This window comes from Cyprinus carpio, chromosome B7 (assembly GCF_018340385.1).
Source record: "Cyprinus carpio isolate SPL01 chromosome B7, ASM1834038v1, whole genome shotgun sequence".
NCBI lineage: Eukaryota > Metazoa > Chordata > Actinopteri > Cypriniformes > Cyprinidae > Cyprinus > Cyprinus carpio.
In genome coordinates, this window is record NC_056603.1 from 39968782 (window position 1) to 39991517 (window position 22736).

General features: G+C 35.1%; 1 protein-coding gene across 2 annotated transcripts in view; it reads right to left on the minus strand.

The window, feature by feature from the left end:
• Positions 1-4506: 4506 nt before the first annotated feature.
• Positions 4507-22736, minus strand: part of LOC109053859 (trichohyalin-like) — a 227183-nt gene continuing 208953 nt past the window's right edge. For both annotated transcript variants that reach the window (XM_042728648.1, XM_042728646.1), the window contains exons 25-32: positions 21959-22126; positions 20984-21151; positions 20730-20897; positions 17531-17698; positions 17285-17457; positions 15719-15793; positions 15467-15547; positions 4507-7098 (exon numbers count right to left, since the gene is read on the minus strand). In XM_042728648.1, coding sequence (XP_042584582.1) covers positions 15469-15547; positions 15719-15793; positions 17285-17457; positions 17531-17698; positions 20730-20897; positions 20984-21151; positions 21959-22126 — 999 coding nt within the window. In that variant the 3' untranslated portion in view covers positions 4507-7098; positions 15467-15468. The remainder of the gene's footprint in view (positions 7099-15466; positions 15548-15718; positions 15794-17284; positions 17458-17530; positions 17699-20729; positions 20898-20983; positions 21152-21958; positions 22127-22736) is intronic.

The window sequence follows — 22736 nt, forward strand, 5'->3', positions numbered from 1 at the left end:
TAAATAATTCTCTCTTGATTCAGATGAGATGAATTTTTTAACTTGACAAAGCAATATTATTGATAGAGAACTCCTATTTTAGGCAGAAGCAACAGTTTGAAGTGAGAAGTGTCTCAATGGGTTTGTGACGATTGTCACGAGACGTTACCTGAGGGACTGGAGTCACGTAGATTACTGATGTTTTTATCAGCTGTTTGAACTCTCATTCTGACGGCACCCATTCACTGCAGAGGATCCATTGCGACCAAGTGATGTAATGCTATATTTCGCCAAATCTGTTCTGACCATGAAACAAAACACATCTACGTGATCTTTGGGTGAGTACTTCTTTTTGTGTAAATTATTCTAGTGTTTCTAAAGTCTCTATATGATGATTTAGAAAAATCATTATCTAGTCATAAAATACTGGTAGTCATGGTACACAAACTCTTACTAATTTATTGTCCACAGAGTATGAGAATACTGTCACATATGATACTGAAAATTTAAGTGTTACTAATTTCAGTGGTAGGAATAGGATAGGGAATAAAAAAAGTATTTGCAATGTAACATCCAGTGACTCCCGACCCAGTATATGGCACATTTTGGATGGCTCCCTGATTTAAAACATCAGCTTCACAGTAACTCTAAGACAGGGGTGTCAGTCCTTCAGCTGGAGCCCCACATTTCTGCAGACTTGAGCTTCAACCCTAATTAAACACAAAAGATATTTCTGCTGAAGGTCGTCAGGATTGCTTCAATTACAGGCAGGAGTGTTGGTGTTAAACTCCTACAGGAGCAGCTTTTGACACTCCTGCTGAAGTCACAATCCAAAATGAGCAATGCTGGGAAACTCCAGGACCAACACAGGACTAGTTAAAATGATAAGCTTTGTTCATTGTTGCAATGGAGTAAGACCAGCTCATAACTCTCCTTCACTTTTACTTTGGCCAGTGAAAACTCTGACACCTGGAGGGCTGATCTGGACACAGCAGTGGACTGGAGCCTCATAAACATGGTTTCATAAGATTTGCTGCTACCCTTTGATCAAAAATTCATTTCAGGTGCCATAACGAGTTATTTTACTGTTAATCTCTGGAATATCAGATGTATTTGGAAAGAAACAAAAAACAGAGTTCAGTAAAATACCTGGTGAGCTCAAACAGAAGCCGAGAGATCAACTCTGTATCACTATTAGCATGAGCTCACCAGACAGATATCCCAGAATTCAATTATTCACCACAGCCAGGGGACATTTAATCAGACGTCCATCAGCCAGAGGTGAGGTAACACACTCTGATTATAATTATGATTGATGACCCTTCTTCGCTGAGTGTTTGTTTTCTTCATTTTGCAAGGCATTTTCATGAACATCACAAGAGGGGTGTAATAGGTTATATGTTACATGATGTTAACTGATTACCTGCGGTCTGATGATAAAGTGTGTTTTATGGCAAGACACTAATGGCACAACCATTTTCAGACCCTGGTCAATTTTGAGGTTTTGAGCTATTTGGCTTCCATAACTGGACTTCTTTCAAACTAGTGCAAAGAAAACTTCCAAAACACACATTTAAGAGTTTATTACACTTTATATATTTGCGTCTGTACATTTTAATTACAATGCATATCGTTACAGGCAATTTTCTCAAAACGAGTCTTTTTCTCCTGCATTGTGCTTTAAATTGATGGATGCTTGTTTCAGCCACTTTTTATCTCACAATTCAGATTTCTTTCTTGCAATTCTGAGAAAAAAATAAATAATATAAATTAAGAATTGTAAGATAAATTTGCAGTTGCCAGAAAAAAGTAAAAGTAAAAAAAAATATATAATAATATTTCTTAACTTAAAAGAAAAAGAAAAGATTCTATGACAGACACAAAAAATCCTCAGAATTCATAGGAAAAAAAGATCAGAATTGCGAGATGTAAACTGGAGAAAAAGTTTATATATTGCAGTTTGGCCATTTTATTTTCTCAGAATTTTTACTTTATTTCTAGCAATTCTGACTCAGAACTGCAAGAATTCTAAAAAAAAAAAAAAAGAAAAAAAGTAAGAACTGCAAAATATTGTGAAGATGAAAAGTCAAAATTTTATATTTTTTTAATTTTATATATAAATATAAATATATATATATATTTCCATGGCAGAAACAAAATATTTCAGAATGCAGAGAAAAAAAGGCACAACTGCAAAATATAAACTAAATTGTGAGATATAAATTTGCAATTACAAAATAAAAGTCAGAATTGTGAGATGAAAAGTCACAATTTTATATTTTTTACATTTTACATATTTATCTCCATGGCAGAAACAACATATATCAGAATTCAGAGAAAAAAGAATTGCAAGAAAGTAAGTCCTGGTGTTCACATTTCTGTTCTCAGAATGTATGCAAATTTGTGCATATATAATTAGATAAGCCCCATTTGCATATTTAAACACAACATTTCAGAAAACTTGCAATACAAACAGCTGTCTTAATGTACTGTGACTAATCAACTGGGGAAATTATGGTCATATCTATTAGTTTAATGTTTTACTCTTATTCACCTGAAGAGTTTTTAGTGCTTTTAGCAAAATGAAATAATAGACAGACCACTATACATTATATTTCCCCTGAACTCTTCCCTCTAATAATGGTCTTGGGGAGAAGCCCCCCTCAACCCTCTTTAATGAGGCAAATCTCTGATATTGGCTGACATTTGAAAATCCTCTTCCTGAATGGCAGTGCCAGCAGTCATCTTTACAAGAGATTTCCGCTGAAGGTCTTCGTGATGATGGAGGGAATTATAATGGCCTTGGTGTCAGTGTGAATAGGAGCCGGTGGCTTAAGAGTAAAACCTCACCTCACAGATGAGCTCGGGGATCCCAAGATGCTTTGGGTCTTGAAGCGCGTTCATTTTATGCCCTCTGCTCCACTCTGAGATTTAGGGTGACTGAAGAGGGAGGGATCATGTCATGTATTTGTCATTGTCAACAAAGAGAAAAGCAATAAAGAGTGAGTCTCTATTTCAGCTTTCAACGGGAACTGACTGCGTCTACTGTCATTATAAAGCCTAATGTCTGAAACCATTCAGGTGCTCTCAGATAACTCACACAAGAGACTATTGAAAATAGCAATAGGATCCAGAATGGTCATTCCTACATTCACTACATCTTTCCTGTCATGTGTTTAACACTATAAAGCCTCTGTCATATTTGATGCATGAATTACTAAAGGCATCTAAATTATCAACATAATCAAATATCTATCTATCTATCTATCTATCTATCTATCTATCTATCTATCTATCTATCTATCTATCTATCTATCTATCTATATAAAACTATTGTGACCAATCTTCCACATGCCTTCTGTCATCTAAATGATGGTTTATAAAAAAGTAAAAGGCCTTTTAGTATCATTCTAAAAACATCCACACTTCAGGTCATGTCAAAATGTAGAAAATTTCACCCAACTTTTTGCCAGATGAATAACATAACTAAATGACATATATTTGCTCTTTTGAGGCCTCTGAATAAAAATTGAGTATGAGCTCAATGTTCTTCTACACCATATGGATATGTAGTATTTTAAAATAGATTTTGTTGAAATGTTCAATAAACTGTCCCATTTAAAATAAATCATTTCTGACCATTATTTCATGTTACAGTAGCTTTTAATATCAACAATGCTGCAATTCGTGACAGCTCTGCCAGAGTCATGTTTTATACAATAAACGTGAATGTTTTTTTTTTAGACACAATATTGCCACTTTGTCTGTTTTGTCTACTCCACCAGCGAAAACAGTTTTAAAGAAAGTTGTCTTGAATGAAGTGGAACAGGAGTGAATGATTCAAAAATCCTCACTACTGACATCATGCTGTCCAAAATGACACTAAGTATGTTTTGTAGAATTACTTACCTTACGATCATTAAAAAGTATGTTATATGAATCAGAGCTTTGCTTAGTAAAGTGTCCTTTGATGCGAACTTAAGAATCTCGGTGGAAAGAGGTCATGCAGATTCTTATTTTACAAATACTGTGAATTTGGACACTACAGTACTACTTTCATTTCATTTAGGCTACTGTTTTCAGTCACTATAAAACACACTGTAGGATTTCCCTTTTAACTCAGAAAGAAAATTTGCTAGTAAAGTCTACAAATATTACAAAGAAATGGTAACGCTAAATTAAAGTTCAAGTAGAAAGACTGAAATAATATTTTCTTGTAAAATGTACTCCAGTAGTCTTTTATACAGTTTACTATGGAACCCCATTTCCGCCACTGAAAAAAAAAAAAAAAAAAAAAAATGTAATTGCGACGTTTTATCTCACAATTCTGACATTTTTTTCTCAGGTCTTAAGAGGATAGTTTACCTACAAGCGGAATGATAAAAAACATTTTATTGCTGTTGACAAATCATATATTGCATAAAATAGTTTAAATCAGGATGTTATTAATAAAGTACCTTCATCCCTTATTTTTTTTTAATTATGTTGCTTGTTAACTAATTTTAATAATCACAGATGATTTGTCTATAATGTGGCATGAATAAAGTTGCCTTATTGCCTTTCTTGGAACACAACCCACTCATAGCTGAGCTTGAAAATGAGATGTGTGAAGATCAACAGCACTACACAAATGCATATGACCCACTTATTATTTACGCTATTGTTCACAGTCCTTCCTCATTATTTACAACATAATCACAACCTTGTTTTGCATGTAATTATGGTTGCGTAGCTACAGGGCACCATTGTGTTTGAGAAGTCTGTTTCACTAGAATTGGCCTTAAACAGTGCTCTGGGAAAGTCGGAGGATTAATAACAATTATTGGCATCCTTTTTTTCAACAGGCACCTCAAGTGTTAGATATTGACTGTTGTCTATTGATTTCACAGCTTGTCACTTGGGGTTCAACTCTCATTGACTCAGAACACTTCAAACAAGCCCTCTCCACATGCACATGCAAGCACAACTATCAGAGCAACTCAAGCAGGATTTTATTCTTAATAGCATCGTGATCTGAAATAGAAAAATTAAAGCATGCACTTGACACTAAAGGGAGATAGATAGTTTGCTGCTGTCTTCCAGTCATCCACTGAAATGCTTTCCTTTAATCCTGACTAGTTAAAAAAGCTGCCAAATACAAACATGCATCACATTTATTGACTGATTTGTTTTGCATGATGACATAGTGAATAAGGCATGACATTATTTAATAATTTAACAGTGCTATTTATGTTGTAATGCATACTAACGATACAACATCACTGAAATCTTTTCATTGCCTTCAACGTAAAATCCATTAAAATGTTAGGTATTAGGCTATCAGTCATATTAGGCATTATAACATGATTGATTAATGTACAAATACAAGCATTACCTTTAACTTTTTTAAACCACAAACTATGACAGAAGCAGCATTGAAACTTTACTTGCCATTAGAATTCACACTCTCATTCATCTCTGTAAACTAGGCACAAAATTCACAGTAGAATGTTCATTAAAATGAAGTATTGCACGTCAACAAATTTGATTTGAAAGACAAAAATAAATCAGCAGCTGATGTCAGAATATAAATGAACATGAGGGGCATCAGATGCTTAGATACTTAAGACTTGACAATGTGAGTCGGTGATGTATATGCGAATGATGTACCTGATGATTTTGGAATAAATTACCTCAAATCATTGTGCAGAAAAACAGAGAGCACAGGCTTTTGTATCAGGTTATTAAACTGAAATGCTAATTGTAGAAGATGAAAAAATAGTGAAATTACAAAGGAAAATCTAGATAAGTGTGAAGAAGTCAGACCGTTGACAAAAATATTGACATTTATAAATAGGAAAATTATGTAATGGACACTTTCTGCAGATGCAAACAGGACAAGTGCATTTTTTTTGTTTGTGTTTTTCTTAAATTAAAGCTAATTTTAGCTGCATATATGTGGTCTTTGTATTTAATGAAAAATGAATGAATGCCGAGTGCTATTTATCTCTTGTATTATGTTAATATTCTGGATGTAATCGTTATGTTCAGAGTCAACTGATCTTAAATGAATTCAATACAATTAACCAAAAATCACATCACTAAAATAAAAAAATAAAACAGGTATAAACTATAAAACTAAAAAATTAACTAATAAAATGTATCAAATTAAAAATTTATTTATTTTTTTTTTTTTTTTACACATTACAAAATGTTTTTAACGACTATTTTTAAAACATCTATGTTTCACAAAATGTGAACATTATAAACAGTATTTAATCCCCCCAAATTTTAAAGTTTGATTTTGTGTGTGCGCTTTTCTGAAGCTTAAACAGTAGGGCATGGCATTAACAACAAAAAGATTTTTAAAAAAAAATCATATGCATGAACTATTTTGGGTCTGTGCGCCTGCCTTTAACCATGAAATTTGTGTCAAATATCAGAATCGTAATATAAATTTTGCATCCACATTCTACAACACTTCAGAGTGTCGAAACTATGTGAGCATGTTAAAGACCATAACAGAGAAATATTCACACAATTTCAAGTAAAAACATCCAAAGTAAACCAGTATTTTTTACAACCAGGAACACAATGATTCTCCTTTTTTAAACATTTATCACACTGTATTCTACTACTCCTTTCCTTTGTGCAAACACAGAGATGTTTCACTTTTTGACGATCATTCAGAAGTTTAGTCCTTTTTCGAGACTAAAGACTGCTTTCAGGAATGGAACAAACAAAACTCCATTCACTAGCCTCTCAGCATACCTGATATCTGAAGTACATGCACCATAATAAGACCATCATTTTTACCATAAAGCTGGGAATTTGCCAAATAGTAGACAGATATTAGATTGTATGACAGACGATTCAGTGAGTTTGACGGACAGAAGTCGGCAAACTGATTTGACTGTCTAATTTTGGACAATTATCTGTCTTAAGGTCATTATCAGTCATCATTTGATAATCACATTTTTTCTAGAACTCATCGAGTCAGTGATGAAGAAAGGATTTAAGAGTGAGTTTGTTTGCAGAACACAGTTCTATAGCCATCCACGTCGATCAGGCACTGACTGGCACAGACTTGTGCTGCTGGTGGTCAGGAAGTGCTTTCTTCTTCCTCTGCCTCATTCTTCACTGTAAGAACAAACAACATGCAATTTTATTACAGCCACCTCATAAACAAGGCTATTACTGCTTCAATGGGCTCCTCCAATTAACTAAACAACCATTATTTCCAGACATGTCCATCATGATTACACTCTCACACATGACATTGGCGGATAAATATTCTATTCTAGCTGCATCTCTCTCTTTCTCTTTTTTGACTGGCTTCTTTCTACCTCTGCTTTTGATTTCTGAGAGCATTGAAGGTCTTGAGCACGGAAGCTGAAAGGTCAAAGGCTACAGACGAATATACATATAATATAATGAGCACTCTCATTCTTGAACAGTTCATCAAGGTTTTTAGTCGAGCCTTACGCTCTCTGTGGAAAACAAATCCAGCTTATTAGCCAAATATGTATCTCTCTTTTTTTTTTTCGCACCGGGTCTCTGTGGCTGCATGCAAATTTCACCCTTTATTTAAAGAGAAAAATCGCCGTTCCTCGTATTCCCCGAACTCTTCACTGTCTGCCTCAGAGAGCTTAGCATATACAATGGGCTCATCGGCAACTTCAGCGGCATGGCTAATGCGAGACCTTTTGTGCTGCTTAATTCCGGAAGGATAAACAGGCTTGCGCATGCAAAATTATTCAAACTCAGATAATTAACCGGGGAAACAATCAGCTGTATGAATAATAATCCACAGTGGTAGACATTATAACTTTTGAGCATGAGAATAAGATGGATGTGGGTACCTTGGGCATGAGCTTATCAAATAAAGCTCGGTAAATGTACCCTGAATGAAATGAGTCAATCATTTTAATGTGCGAGAGAAGCCCTGAGGAGAACAAATAAGCAATCACTACATCACGCTGGGAGAGCAAATGAACCTGCTGCACAATTAGGCAGGGTCACATTCGGCGAGGGCTGCGAGCACGCCATGTGCTAATGAGCTCTGTGCGTGTCAGGGAAAGGGGGATGGAGGGAGAGAGAGAGAGAGACAGTTGCTGCCTGAATAAAGAGCCTACAACCACAGCACTTACAGTGGAATAGACAGCGCTTCATTAAGGACACTTTCACACCACAGTTTTTGGTGCCATTTGACGTCAGAGTCCGGTTCATTTTCTTATAAACAGCAAACGAGTTCTCTTCAAAAGATGGTCTGGGGTTCAATTTTCTTGAACTCAGGTGTGGTTCACAGTGAGTAGGAACCAGTGATTTATCGCGATTAATCACATCCAAAATAAATGTTTTTGTTTACATAATATATGTACTGTGTATATTTATTATGTGTTTATAAATACACACACATAGAGTATATATTTTAAAAATATGTACATGTATTTACATATTCATTTAATTTATATTATATATAAATATATATAATATATGAACATAACATTTTTCTGAAATGTATACATGCATGTGTGTGTATTTATACTGTATATACATGATAAATTTACAGAGTACACACACATATATTATGTAAACCAATTTTTTTTTTTTGGATGCGATTAATCGTGATTAATCACTGGTTCCTACTCACTGTGAACCACACAGCTCTAGTAGGAACATAATCCGTACGCAAGTAACAGAAGTGAACTACTAATGCAAGTGCTGTTTCATGTGTTTAAAGATTTGGTGCTGAATTCAAAGTGACAAAAACTTGAATAAAAATGGTAGAAAAGTTACGGTTGATGACGGCAGCATACTAGGGTATGGAATCAAAGGTACATGTGAAAAGTGACTAGTGGGGACAGAGGTAATATCAGGATTGTTGGCTTGTAAAGTGTATGATTTTGGCAGCATTTGTTGCGTTTGAGACAAACTTTGCGAATTGTAAGATTTCTTTCATCGTAAGGCAGTCTTTCACCACTTACACGGATGCTCATCGTATACGTACAGCTGACCTCACAGCCTTTCAGCATGCACAGAGAGTCAGGCGACATGAATAAAAAGCCTACAACCACAGCACTTATGGTGGAATAGATAGGGCTTCATTAAGGACAATTTCACACCACAGCTTTTCACCACATTTCAATACAAACTGGAACAATATTATATATAAACAAATATATCTACTGTATGTGCATTTATGTACGTGTAATACATTTTTGGACATGTGTCATGTACATGCATATCCATCCTAAAACCCATCAATACGTTTATATTATATAAGTAAATATAAAAGATAGACATGCGTTGAGGAAATGTATTACAAAACTAAATAATAGAGTGCATACTTAAATAACACACTGGAGTTTGGAATCAAAGGTACAATGTGAAAAGAGACTAGTGGTGATGTCAGGTTTGGATAAAGATATTGAACAAAAGCTTTGTGTAAAGTGGCCACATTTGTTGCACTTGAGACAAACTGGTAAAATAATTGTAAAAGATTTCTTTCATTACTGGGCAGCTTTTGACCACTTCGGTTTTGACACAAGCACTTACACAAGCATATACAAACATAGCAAAACACACAACCTTTCAAAGTACACTCCATTTGATAACATGTGCGAAGACCATCAGACAGCACACGGAAACTGAAAAGTCTGTCCAGTGTCTGCACTACTTCTCTCCAGAAGTTATGAGCTACAAAAATGCCTTTTACTCTTTTAAACCAGAGTTGCAAGTACCTCTAAACCTCCTCACACAAACGCTTGTCAATGTGGGACTGTTGTTGTTGTGTATCCAGTAGTTCAGTTTGTGGATCTGTGTGAACAGGGATCATTTTAGACAATGCTGTCATCTGTATGTGAAACTTTTAAAAAACGCAAAGGAAAAACTTTTTTTAGTAAAACTGTTGTCATGCAAACATACCGTCAAATTTCACTAATTTCTAGCATGCAAAGTACCATTTATATTTTTGCAAGTCAGTGAGCATATGATGCGATTGATCCCCAGTAAACACTGTCAGTTATGACCAATCTATTACACAGCCTGACATAAAAATAAATAAATAAATAATGTTGCACAGTTTGCATAGGCTTTTAACCAAGATCCTACCCTGGTCACATTGAGCGATGTGACAAGCAACTATCATAAGAGACAAAAAACACATCATAAGAGAGAAAACAGCCTAAAAGTCAGACTGATATTAAGATAAAGACTGCGAGATGATGTCCAGAAGATGCACATGATGCCTGATGAGCTGTGAGCAAGAGGCTGACAGACAGCTGGTAATGAGGGCAGTTAGCAGCAGACAAACACTCAGGTACACCAGCCTCACCACGAGCCAACCGAACAGGCCCCATGGCGCAGGCTTTCAAAGCAAAGTCAAAGTTATTAAGTATTCAATCATATAAAAGGGAGAGGAAGGCGTGAAAGGTTGCGGACCAAAGCACTTTTGCTCCCAGTGCATTAAGAGGGCTATGCAGCCGCTCCAAGTCTGCGTGAAAAGAAATAGATTGCCTCCCCAGAAGATGGCAGCTTCCCTGTAACCCCCTCCTTTTTTTCTCTTTAATAACCAAACTGGCCATCTGCTGTGAAAAATCTAATCCCAAGTACCATTTACGCTGCACCCAGATAACTTCTGCTTGGAAAAGCGTACAATATGAATATTTCATTCCCTGATATCCAAATAAACATGGCAGGCTTTCCATCAATCAGGGGACGCTGCAAGAAGTCAACTGGAAAGTGGAAATTGCTAATGAATAGCAAGGTTTGGGCGGAAAGCATGTCTTGTAAAAGCATCTCTGTTTTATTTCTCTTCTAAAATCTGTACATTAGTTAAAAAAAAAAAAAGCTTAAGAGCGCGACCATTAAATGCGACCATATATGCCCTCCTCCGCAGTGGTACAAACACGACCATCGCTTTCTGATGGAACGACTGAGGCTGTTATAAGTTATTTATCACAACAAATCAAGCGGTCATACTGTACTGTATTTAACAGCTGAATCTACTCATTCAAAGGATCAAGCCCCTTCTTCTTGGAAGAGTCCATCCATATACATGCTGCCTCGAATCGGGCTGTATGTCAGGTCTCAGCAGATTTGTAAGGCCACACTTGGCCTAAGAGCTCTAGTAATGACACTTAATGAAAGCTGGGAATCCATGCATGCAGAAGAAGCCCTGCCTGCCATAAATAAACCACAAGCCTACAAGCCATTTCCTCTCCTATCTATTTATTTGTATTTACTCTGTCCTGAAGGTACTTGGGGTGTCCTAGAAGAACATTAGCTGAGCTTTACTTTGGTTTGGTTGGGCAGTGTGGATGTTGTTTGTCCTTTCTACTGGTTTCACATCTACCAACAAAAATGTACACGTGCAGTGTAATCAATAATCATCATTATTTGCTCACCCTCACGTTTTTACAGACCTGTACAACTTTTTTTCAGTGAAACACAAAACATGTTTGTTTTTTTAAAGAAACTTCAGGCCCTTTCTTTCAATATAATGAAAGGGAATGAATATGCAAACAAACACCATAATAAAAGCAGTAAAAGTGGTTCATATGCCAAGCTCTTAGAAATCAGATGTATAGAGTTAAGCAACACATTTTTGTTAATTGCAATAATTCTGAAATAAAAGAAAAGATTAATATGTTGGATTAAAAAAAAAAAAAAAAAAACTTAAAGGGTTGCTCCAGCCCAAAATGAAAATTTTGTTATTGTTGGGTTAGAATGCATGAGTTGTGTAGTTTTTAAAGATTTGTTGGTTTTTCGTGATTTTTTTTAAGGTGTTTTTTTTATTTACCAAAACAAAAATTTCATTTAAATTTTAGTTTGAGTAATTTTGTTTTGTGCTTTTTTATTTTTAGTAGTTGGTTTATATATTTCTATTTAGCTTTTTTTTTTTAAAGTACAGTATTCTTAGTACTTCAACTTATTTTATATCAGGTAATTGTCAAGGTAGTATTTCTAATTTTAAAGTATGAAAAGCATCATCGGAATAGTCCATCTGCCATCAGTGATTCAACCGTAATGTTATGAAGCGACGACAATACTTTTTGTACGCGAAGAAAACAAAAATAATGACTTTATTCAAAAATTTGTCTCCTCTGTGTCTCTTCACATCACCGTAGCGCCATTTTGGAGATTATGAGCTGAACGCAGGCAGCGTACGCTCTTCTGTGTTTTCTTTCACAACAAAGTGTAAATACATGTAGAAAATGTATCCTTGTGGTGCGGCTGACACAGAAGAGCGTTTTTTTTAGGGGGGATAAATTGAAAGAACAGCATTGTTTGTTACATTTGTTACAGTTACATTTATTTGTTACATTTATATTATTTACATCAAGCTTTTGAATGGTATAGTAGTGTATATTGTTATTGAAACTTCATAATATTTCACTTGATGATATACATTTTAGTCAGGAATTATAGTTTGGAAAAAGTATTTGGAAAAAGTCTAACTAGTAAAATGTTTACACGTTATGTGAAAACTAGTACAAGTATATAAATAAAATAAAAAGAGGCTTACTCATGTTTATGATCTCTGCTGGATAAAGTGCTTCATTCTTTTTTTCTGAGGAAATCCAAATCTCAAATCCTCAACCACATCACATCTCTTTTGGGGTGAATTATGTCTTATTCCTCTCATCGCGAAGCAAACAGTAAAATAAAAAAACTTGAAGAACAATCTCACTGCGTTGTCTTCTGTTGTGTGGGCGTATTCAAGCAGCGCGCTTCAGTGAAACATTATAATCTCAAAAGCGCGCTCGGCGCGGGGCGTGATCGCATTATCAGATAATGAAGGGAGACGTGAAAAACGGACATCGCGTTGTTTTCATATGGATTACTTTATCACAGAATATTTGTTTTCGGTAGCACTGTGTTTAGTTATTAAAAGTGGACATGTCAAGCTTTCTATAGATATCTCTCTCATGTCTCTTCGTTGAGTATTCACTGAGTTACAGTTCATTTTAATGACGCGTTTGTAAATGAAGATCAGCGCAGACAAAGGCTGCAGACAGCACTCCTTGTTTGTTATCTTTATTTTATAAGTGTTTTATAAAGTTTTGTTGTTATTATGTCTGTATACAAAAAAAAGTAGACCCTTTACAGATTCGATTGATGTATTGCTCTTATCTGTACGATCAAAACTGTAAGTGTAATTTAAGTTCTTTTTGGGGTTATCAGGAGAAAATGCCTCATAACGCGTATACGCGTTAATCGACTCCAGAGGGTTAATGACAAAATTTTCATTTTGGGGTGGAGTATCCCTTTAAAATTAGAAATACTACCTTGACAATTACCTGATATAAAATAAGTTGAAGTACTAAGAATACTTAAAAAAAAAAAAAAAAAAAAAAAAGCTAAATAGAAATATAAAAACCAATTACTAAAAATGAAAAATAAAAACAAAAACAAAATTACTCAAACTAAAATGAAAAATAAAATATTCTCTGTATTAATGTCATATGGTGTGTGTGGCATATATATTTGCATGTTAGTTGGGCCACGTGTTTTTGAATAGGTGACAATTTTTTTTTTCAAATATTAATATTAGCAGTAAAGCAGCTTTGTTGCTGTAACATACTGTATGATAATACATTCCAAGTCGTCAGTAGCCATTATAACTTTGAGGAACAGTTTGTGTTCCAAGAAAGAAATAAACTCACAGAGGTTTGGTAAACTAAATGATAACAGAATTTTTTAATTTTGGGTGAACCGTTTCTTAAAAAATGCACTATGCATTATTAATCAAGACTTTCTGTGTTAATAATACCATACGCTTCACTGGCTTTTTGGCTTTTCTTTGAATAAAACTTCTGAATTACTATAACTCCATGAAGTCAGGCCTGATCAGGTCTCTGACTCTCCTGCTCCTTCTCCTTCATCAATAAGGTGGCATGTGGAGCAGGTCCTGAACCTTCAGAACAAACAGGAGGAGAATGGATTCACCCCATCAGCATGGTCAACAACGCCCCAATGATTGGGCTCCAGCCCTCGGCCGCTACTATGCCAAAAGTTCTCCAATCATCTCTAGACTTCTCCTTTCCAATTTCACAAGTGTGAATCAGATCAGACCCCATTACAGAGGATAAGCCTGTACCTACAGAGCGGGATCATTGCGTGGCGAGAGGACAGGCGCTCCAGAATGAGATGGCTAATGGTGACACGCACCTTCAACTCTGGGTATAGGACACCTTTTCTCTGCATCTGATAGAAATACCAACCTAATCACAACAAAGGCGGTCTCGCTGATGTTATGCATGAGTATGGAATAACAGAGAATAGAGGAAGAGAGAAAAAATAATAAGACAGGGAGAGGTGTAATAGGAAATGGCCAGCACAGGGTCATTCAGGAATTATAAGAGGAGAAGAAGAAAGATCAAACTGGACAGGTGATTTGAGGCAAAACCTGCATATAAGACCTGTTTATACTGCAGATTGGAGGTTTGCCACAGAGGTGAATGTTAATATTCACTCAATGACGATTGTAACTTGTGAGTTGAGTGCTGCGGTTATCATGAAAAACAGTTGTTGCAAATAAGATAAGAATATTATTCTTATAATATTTTATTAAGAATAATAAAATAATAGAGAAATATACATTTTATAGGGTGTCTAACATAAAATATATTTGCAAAGTTGATATTTTCTGCAGCGTGGCATGCTATTCTCTCAATCGGCAAGGATTTGGAACAATATTTTGTTATAGGTATAATTATTATGCATGCAGATCACTGGAGGGCTACATGGATTATTTGTACTTTCATATTCGTCAGACAAAACACACAGCAGGTCCACGTAAAATTAAAATGCAAAGATAGTGACCAATTACAAGATCAAAGGCAATATAAAATCTAATATATAAATATTTATATAGGATTTTTTTGTAAAAATTTATTTTTTTCTGAAGGATCATGTGGAAAAAAAAACTTTTATTTATATAAAATTTATATATAAAAATTTGTCAGAAATTAGAATTATGCTTTTAAAGTCTCTTGTGCTCATCAAGGCTGCATTTATTTGATCAAAAACTGAAATAGTAAACATAGTAATATTGTGAAAAATTATTACAATTTTCTTTTTAATATATTTTAAAACGTAATTTATTTCTGTGATGTCAAAGCTGAATTTTCAGCCTCATTACTCCAGTCTTCAGTGTCACATGATTTTCCTGCAGAAATCATTCTAATATATTAATATAATATAACTTGCTGCTCAATAAACATTTCTGATTATTATCAATGTTGAAAACATTGCTGCTAAATATTTGGAAAACATAAGTACTTTGGAAAACATAAGTTTTTTTTTTTCAGGATTCTTTGATGAATTAAAAGAACAGCATTTATTTGGAATAGAAACCTTTTGTAACATTAACAACTCTCGCTTTTGATCCATTTAATGTGCCCCTAATTTCCTTTAAACATTTGTTAATTAAATAATTGAAAAGTCAGTTAAAACTTCAGTTTGAACTTTCAACTAGAGGCTTTGCGCTGGAGTGTGTTACCTTCAGTCGCTCTGCTTCTCCAGCTCTGCTTTCAGCATCCTGATTTCTCTCTGTAAACCCTTCACATTCTCCTGAAGGTGACTGCATGAAGACAGGGCAAACATTACAACCTAATCCCATTTCACACAAGCGTACCCTCTCTCTGTATCTTTGCATCCACATTCACTGCTACTTGGACCTAAAATCCATGTTTGTACACACTCCAAGCTGAGAGGAGCGGAAACAGCTTTGGACAGGGTGAGCGGGGCTTACTCTCTCTCAGCTGTCAGGTGGATGATCTTCCTGCTCTGGTCCTTGATCTTGAGTGCCAGTTTCTCATTAGTGTGCCTGGAGTGGAGCAGGGGCAGAGATAATGGGCTGCAGTGAGGAAGCTGCGAGCTGCTGTCACAATGAACCATGAAGCTGAATGATAATGATACAGCTATTATAACACTGCCTCTCTGTGGATGCAAAAGTTCTGATGCACCCCAGACACTTTCTAGACTTTGTAAATCTATATACTGGTTTCAACAGGAACTATGCAGTGCAACATGGGATACGATCTGTGACATGTAATGCAGTAAAAACTCACATTTTATGTTACGTAAAGGTAAAACACTACTCAGCCAGACGGTCATTATTGCAATATAAACACTAAAAGGGTGATAAAGGAAGGTACAGCAAAAAAAAAAAAAAGAAAAAAAAGAAAAAGTTTTGACGCATGAATTGCTTGTAAATCTCATAACAAATTACAAAAAATGTAATTAAACACTTTAAAAAGGTACTCCAATAATATTTCATTTATTCAAATGAATTCTATATTTCAAAATCTTTTTTTTTAAGTGTATAAAGGTGTTTATTTGGCAATGATGACCGACTGTTAATTAGCTACTTATAAAATACATAATATAAATATATACATATATAAAATATCTACAAAATATAAACACATAAATAGACATGAAGTACTGACTGAGTTGAAATTATTATTTTGTTATGACAGAAGAGATGGAGTGAAACAAAACACATTAAACTAGCAAAGCTACACTATACATTTTTACTGTAGATTTTTGGAGTATGTTTTACAAAACAAACAAGCAAAGAAAAAAACTAAATTCTTTCTACTTTCAATATATTTCAATGTGTTACTTCCCATTTCTTTGTCATTTTTTTGTGTGAAATTTACTAGCAATTTCTGAGCAAAAATATTAAAAGTAAATAATATTTGTCAGTATATATAATAAATCAGTTGCTTGTGACCAGTGTTATTTTAGTATTATTTATATACTATTATAGTGTTTATTGATATTTTGGATTCAGGTTTATTTGATATTTTATGTGTTTAGTTTTCATTTTAATTATAGTGACGTTTTTGTGAATATTTCTATCAAGCTTTATTTTTATTTTCAGTTTAAGTCATTTTAGTATTTCAACATAAACATTTCTTTCTGTTAGTTGCTAAGGCAACATTATTAATTTTTTCTATTTTAATGTTTTTTTTTTCATCTAATATTTAACATATTATACATATGTAATATTTAACCATTATAACATATTTTATTTCAGATTTATTTCAATTACCAAAAAATAATTTTTAATAGTTTTAGTTTTAAGAATAATGGCGCCTGTCACGATCAATTATACAATGTAGTTGTCATTATACAAAAACATTTGTCTGCAGAATGCAGTATTCGACCAACCAGAATCAAGAATTCCAACAGCTGTGTTTTTAGCTTTTTACACTTACAAAAAAGTACTGTGGCAATGCAATTTCATGCTACTGAATGATTACTTCTCAAAAAGATGATTTGTGTTGAATGCAGAAGACAAGATTCTTACTTTTGCTCCTTCACCCACTGGTTCACATTGGTCACGACTAGCTCGCTTTCCCTGTGAAGTCGAGAGCTGTCACTCCGTGCGTCTCCTAAACACTGCCGCAGAACATCGGCCTCACACACAGCTGTGCTGTACTTCTGACTGACAGCGTCCATCTGTGAGAGCAAAGCCTCAACCTGCACAGGAAGAGACACATGAACACAGAAACACAGCAGAATAATAGAAATGAGGTTAGATACTGTGGCTGACCTGAGCTACTTTAGCAGTGTAGTTGTCTCTGAGAGAGGCCATGTCCATCTTAAGTGTGAGCACTTCCTCGTCTCTGGCCTGCAGGGCCGTCATCTGCTGCTGTGCCCACTGCTGTGAGCGTGTCAGCTGGGTGTGCAGCTCCGCCAGTCGCCCCTCACACACCCGGGCCTGAAGGGACAGAAATCAGTCCCAATTAAAGGCCAAGTTTGTGATTTTGATGTTAAAATCTCAAATAATGCCTAATATGCAGATACTATAATGACACAATAGCTTTTATTATGTTCACTTCCTAGTTAATTGACCTGATTTTGGGGCAAGGGTGCCTGTAATAAGCTTTTTACCTTTGAATTGACTGGTTTGTCTGAAGAAACTACTAAGCATTGATAGATTAAATTGATAAAATGATTTATAATGTATTTAAAAAAAAAAAATATATATATATAACTTTCTATTCATCAAAGAATCCTAAATATCATGTTTTCCACAAAAATATTAAGCAGCACAACCATTTTCAATATGATAATAAAATGTTTCTTGGGCAGAAAATCAGTATATTAGATTGATTTCTGAAGGACCATGTGACACTGAAGACTGGAGTAATGAATGATGATGGAAATTCAACTTTGACATCACAGGTATTATTAAAATTAACAGATACTTTCAAAACTTTTGTGTGTATCAGTGTTAAGTATTATTGATATACTATTATAGTTTTTGTTAATATTTTGAATTATATTTTATTTTGATATTTTCCATTTTCATTTTAGTAATTTGGTGGAGTTTTTGTTTTTAAAAGTATGTCTATATAGTTATTTATCATGTTTTAGTTTTTAGTTTAAAACATTTAGTTTTAGTATATTTACTATAGTTCAGGGATAGTTCACCCAAAAAATTAACATTCAGAAAGGGTCAAAGCTCTCGGATTACATCAAAAATGTCTTATTTTCAGTTCGAAGATGAGCGAACGTCTTATGATTTTGGAACGACATGAGGGTGAGTAATTAATGACAGAATTTTTGGGGGAACTACCCCTTTTAAGCTAAATTAAATCTTAAAGTAAACTAAATGGTAATTTGAAATGTTACAAGCTGAGATAAAATTACACACACACACACACACACACACACACACACACACACACACACACACACACACGCACACACATATATAATTCAGCTTAAATTAAAAGGCAGACTAGTTTCATGGCTAGTAACGCTGTCAGTGAGTAAGATGGTGGAGCACAGTGACCTTTACCCAGAGCGCACACACTGCAGCGGAGAGCCAATAAAAGTGGTGAAGAAAAGGAGAAAGACAATTAAAATGCTGCGTGCGTGTGTGTGTGTGTGTGAGCGGGTTATGAGGTAGTCTCAGACACCTGTGCAGCTTTATATCCAACTCTAATCCCTCTGTGATCCCACACACACACTCAAATGAGATTCTCGACTCATCAGTTTCTTCAATTCACACCTGATTTATAGACGGGGGCCGGAGTATATTTGCACACATGCTTGCTGTAATCATAGCACCTTGCACACACACACACACACACACACACACACACACACACACACACACACACACACAAACACCATATGAATACACAACCTTATGCAACCATAATTATGTGCCAGGCAGACAAACACACACACAGAAATGATAGCCGCCTTTATTCTGGCGTCTGTCTCCGCCCGCTTCCCCGCATGCCGCGTTCCACACGACTGGCGAGAATCATTACTGGCCTTCCTCTGATACGGCTGCAGCACCAACAGCAATTATTTTTAAAAGCCAGAGCTGAAAACAGACAACCGATGCACAACACACGTGCATAATCATTATTTCTGCAGTCCGACCGGGGTGTATGCGTGAGTCTGTGTATGTATACATTAGGCCCTGGACAGTGGAGACACTTTATTTTTTATTTTTCAGTTTTATTGTTATCCTGTAGAGTTTGCTGACCATAAAATGATGAGGATGGTTATCCAAAACCAATTAGAGTTACACTGACAGCACTTAAAGAATGAGAGTGAATGGTTTAAATAACTACACTGGCCCTACTGTCTGCGCAAGCACTGCAGTTTTGCACATATTTTAGGTACTTCAGGACAAAGTGTCACTGAGGGGTTTGCCAAAGTCAGAGAACTCCCTTCCTTATGGACATCGCTGTTGGTTCTGGAACATTCCTATCAACCAATTAGATTTTAGGTGTAGGTTTGGGTTTGTGGCTTCAATAGGATTAGTATTAGTCAACCATTTCTGTGTGATTTTAGGAGGTACTTTACCCAAAACTCAAAATTCTGTCATCATTTACTCACCCTCATGTCACTCCAAACCTATAAGACTTGGGTTAATCTTAATATATTCTAAACACAATTTAAGACATTTGTAATGAAATCTGAGAGATTCCTGTCACTCCATTGAAAGTCCAAGTAACCAGTAAAGCTCATAAAGACATTGTAAAAGTAATACATATGAACTGAGCTTTTTAATCCAAGACACAGTCACTTTATAGGAGGAACAGATTTTTAGGAATTTATTTGCAATAAAAAAAAAAGGTTCTGCTGAAATCAAAAAGAAAAATAATGAAAAACAAATATAATAATAATAAAAATAATTTCAGATGACCTAATTGCGAGTCTAAACGCATTTAAGAAAAATGACATGTAAAGTTCCTTTTTACTAATTGGATTAAAACATAAAATATCCTTGAATATGTTTCCATTTTAATTCTGGAAATAATAATGCATTTTACTTTTAATGAATAAACAAATACTAGTATGGGTAACACAAAATGCAAATTTTGCACCAAATGTTGCACGCATGGGTATGAAACTGTAAGTTGAAATAAAGAAGTTTGTTGCTACTTTACATACTGCATTTGTGAGCAAATTTTGCATATTACATTTTTTTTTACTGAATTAAGACCATACATATACATCTTCAAAGCTGCAATTAATCTAGTGGCTGATGTTCCTCTAGCTGATGTTACTGAATACATAAATAGTACAGCATGGGACAACCGAAGCCAAGATCAAGGGTTCGAGTACCCAGGGAATGCATGAACTAATAATAAAAAGTATACGGTATATTGAATGAAATGTAAGTTGTTTTGGATAAAATCGTCTTGCCAAATTAATACATGTAAATGGTAACAAATATAGGCTGAACAATGAATCCCAATATACATATGCATCAGTCCTACCTCCTCCTGAGAGCACCTGGTCTCGTTGTGTGCTCTCTGTAGATCTGCGCTCATCTGTCTGACTCGCTCCTCCTGAGTCTCCCTCTCCTCTGTCAGCTGGATCAGGCACTGCTGCAGACGGGCCTGCTCACTCCTCTGGGCCGTCACCTCTCGACTGTACTCAGCCAGCTACAACACAGCTAACTGGTGATATCTGTTTCCAGTGTGCTGGCATGGTTCACAGTGTGTCTGTGTGTTAGTGGAAGTGAGCGTACCAGCTCCATATACTCTTTATGAGAGGCCTGTGCTGTGCTGAGCTCCAGTCTCAGCTCTCGCCCTCTCTGATCAGCCTTGGCTGCCTCTCGTACCCCCCGCCGCCACCTCTCCTGCTCCTGCTCCAGATCCAGCTTCAGCCTGGACACCCTAGCCTGCAGAGTGCTCATCTGAGAAAAGAGCAGAAAGAAATGCAACATTTATCTTACACTACTGTTCAAAGTTTGGGGTCAGTAAGTTTTTTTTTTGAAGAAAGAAATTAATACTTTTATTTAGCAAGGATACATTAAAAAAAACTTTCACATTGTTATAAAAAAATCTCCAGAAGCCTTGAAGAAGAATTTATATTTTATATTATATTATGTTTTTGTCACTTTTATTATTTTTTCACATGTAATGAAACTTAAACAAAAAATAAAAATGTTACCTTGATAACTAGCTAGGTTAAAATAAAAAAAGTTTTTAATATTTGATATTTATTTAATATTAATATTTCAGTTTATGGTCATATATTAGCTTTTATTAATGTTAATAGCCCTGTTTCTGAAGGATCATGTGACACTGAAGAAGACAGGTAAATTCAGGATGGCCATCGCAGGAATAATGTACAATTTAAAATGTATTACAATAGAAAACAATTATTTTGAATAGTAACATTACTTTACATTATTTCCTTTAACAGTATTTTTGTTTAAATAAATGCAGCCGTAGTGAGCATAAGATACTTTTTTAAAAACATTATTTCTTTTAAAAACATGAAAAAAATAAAATAAAATCTTACTGGCCCTCAACCTTTAAACTAGTATACACCACCATAAAATATCACAAGACATCATTTTTTAACTATTCCTTTAAAACCATACTGGTTAACCAGGTATGGCCAACTCTGATCCTACTAACTCATAGTTCAATGATTAACTACTTAAACTTCTTTGTACTAGCTAATGACTATGTAATATGTGGTGTTCCCATCATACCTCTTGGTAGTGCGTCTGTACTTGTTCATCTTTGGTCTCCAGTTCTCTCCTGCACAGCTGCAGCTGAGTCTGGCTGTTCACTTCTTCTTCCTGCAGTCTGTGGATGCTGAGCTGCAACTCAGAAATACGCTCCTGATGTGTGTTTAGAAGCTTCTCCTGTTCACACATCTACAGTACACACACACACACACACACACACACACACACACACACACTGTATTACATAAGCTTCAGTACATATACATACTTTTATATATCATATATGGAAAGTAAATTATTCATCTATTTATTATTTTTTGCTTACATTTTTTGCTATTTATTCTTTTTTTCCAAGGATTTCTGAAATAGTCATTTTTGCAACACAAATGTTGAGTAGTTGCAGTATGTTTTTTACCTTAAACTTTTTCATCTTCAAAAGATTGAGGCAAATTTTAATCCTCGTGATATGACCTCCTAATAGCGCAGAGCATCACAGATAAACTGCAAAGATGTGAAGTGAACTCCACGGCTGACATATTCACTCAGATGGCTGGCTAAATTAGAGATACACTCCTGCACGACAGATATTAAACTGGGATTAGGGAGATTAATTTGAAACTGCTACTGACTTTTGGATAAGATCTATGAAATTTCTAAAGATAGAAGAGTAAATTTACAACCAGATGAACAGCTTTGCTTCAGACTAACATCTCTTCAGCGCAGAGAAGAGCAATGAAATCATATTTCTACCTGATTTGTACACATTTGCATCATTTAAAATATATCGTAACTTGGAGGT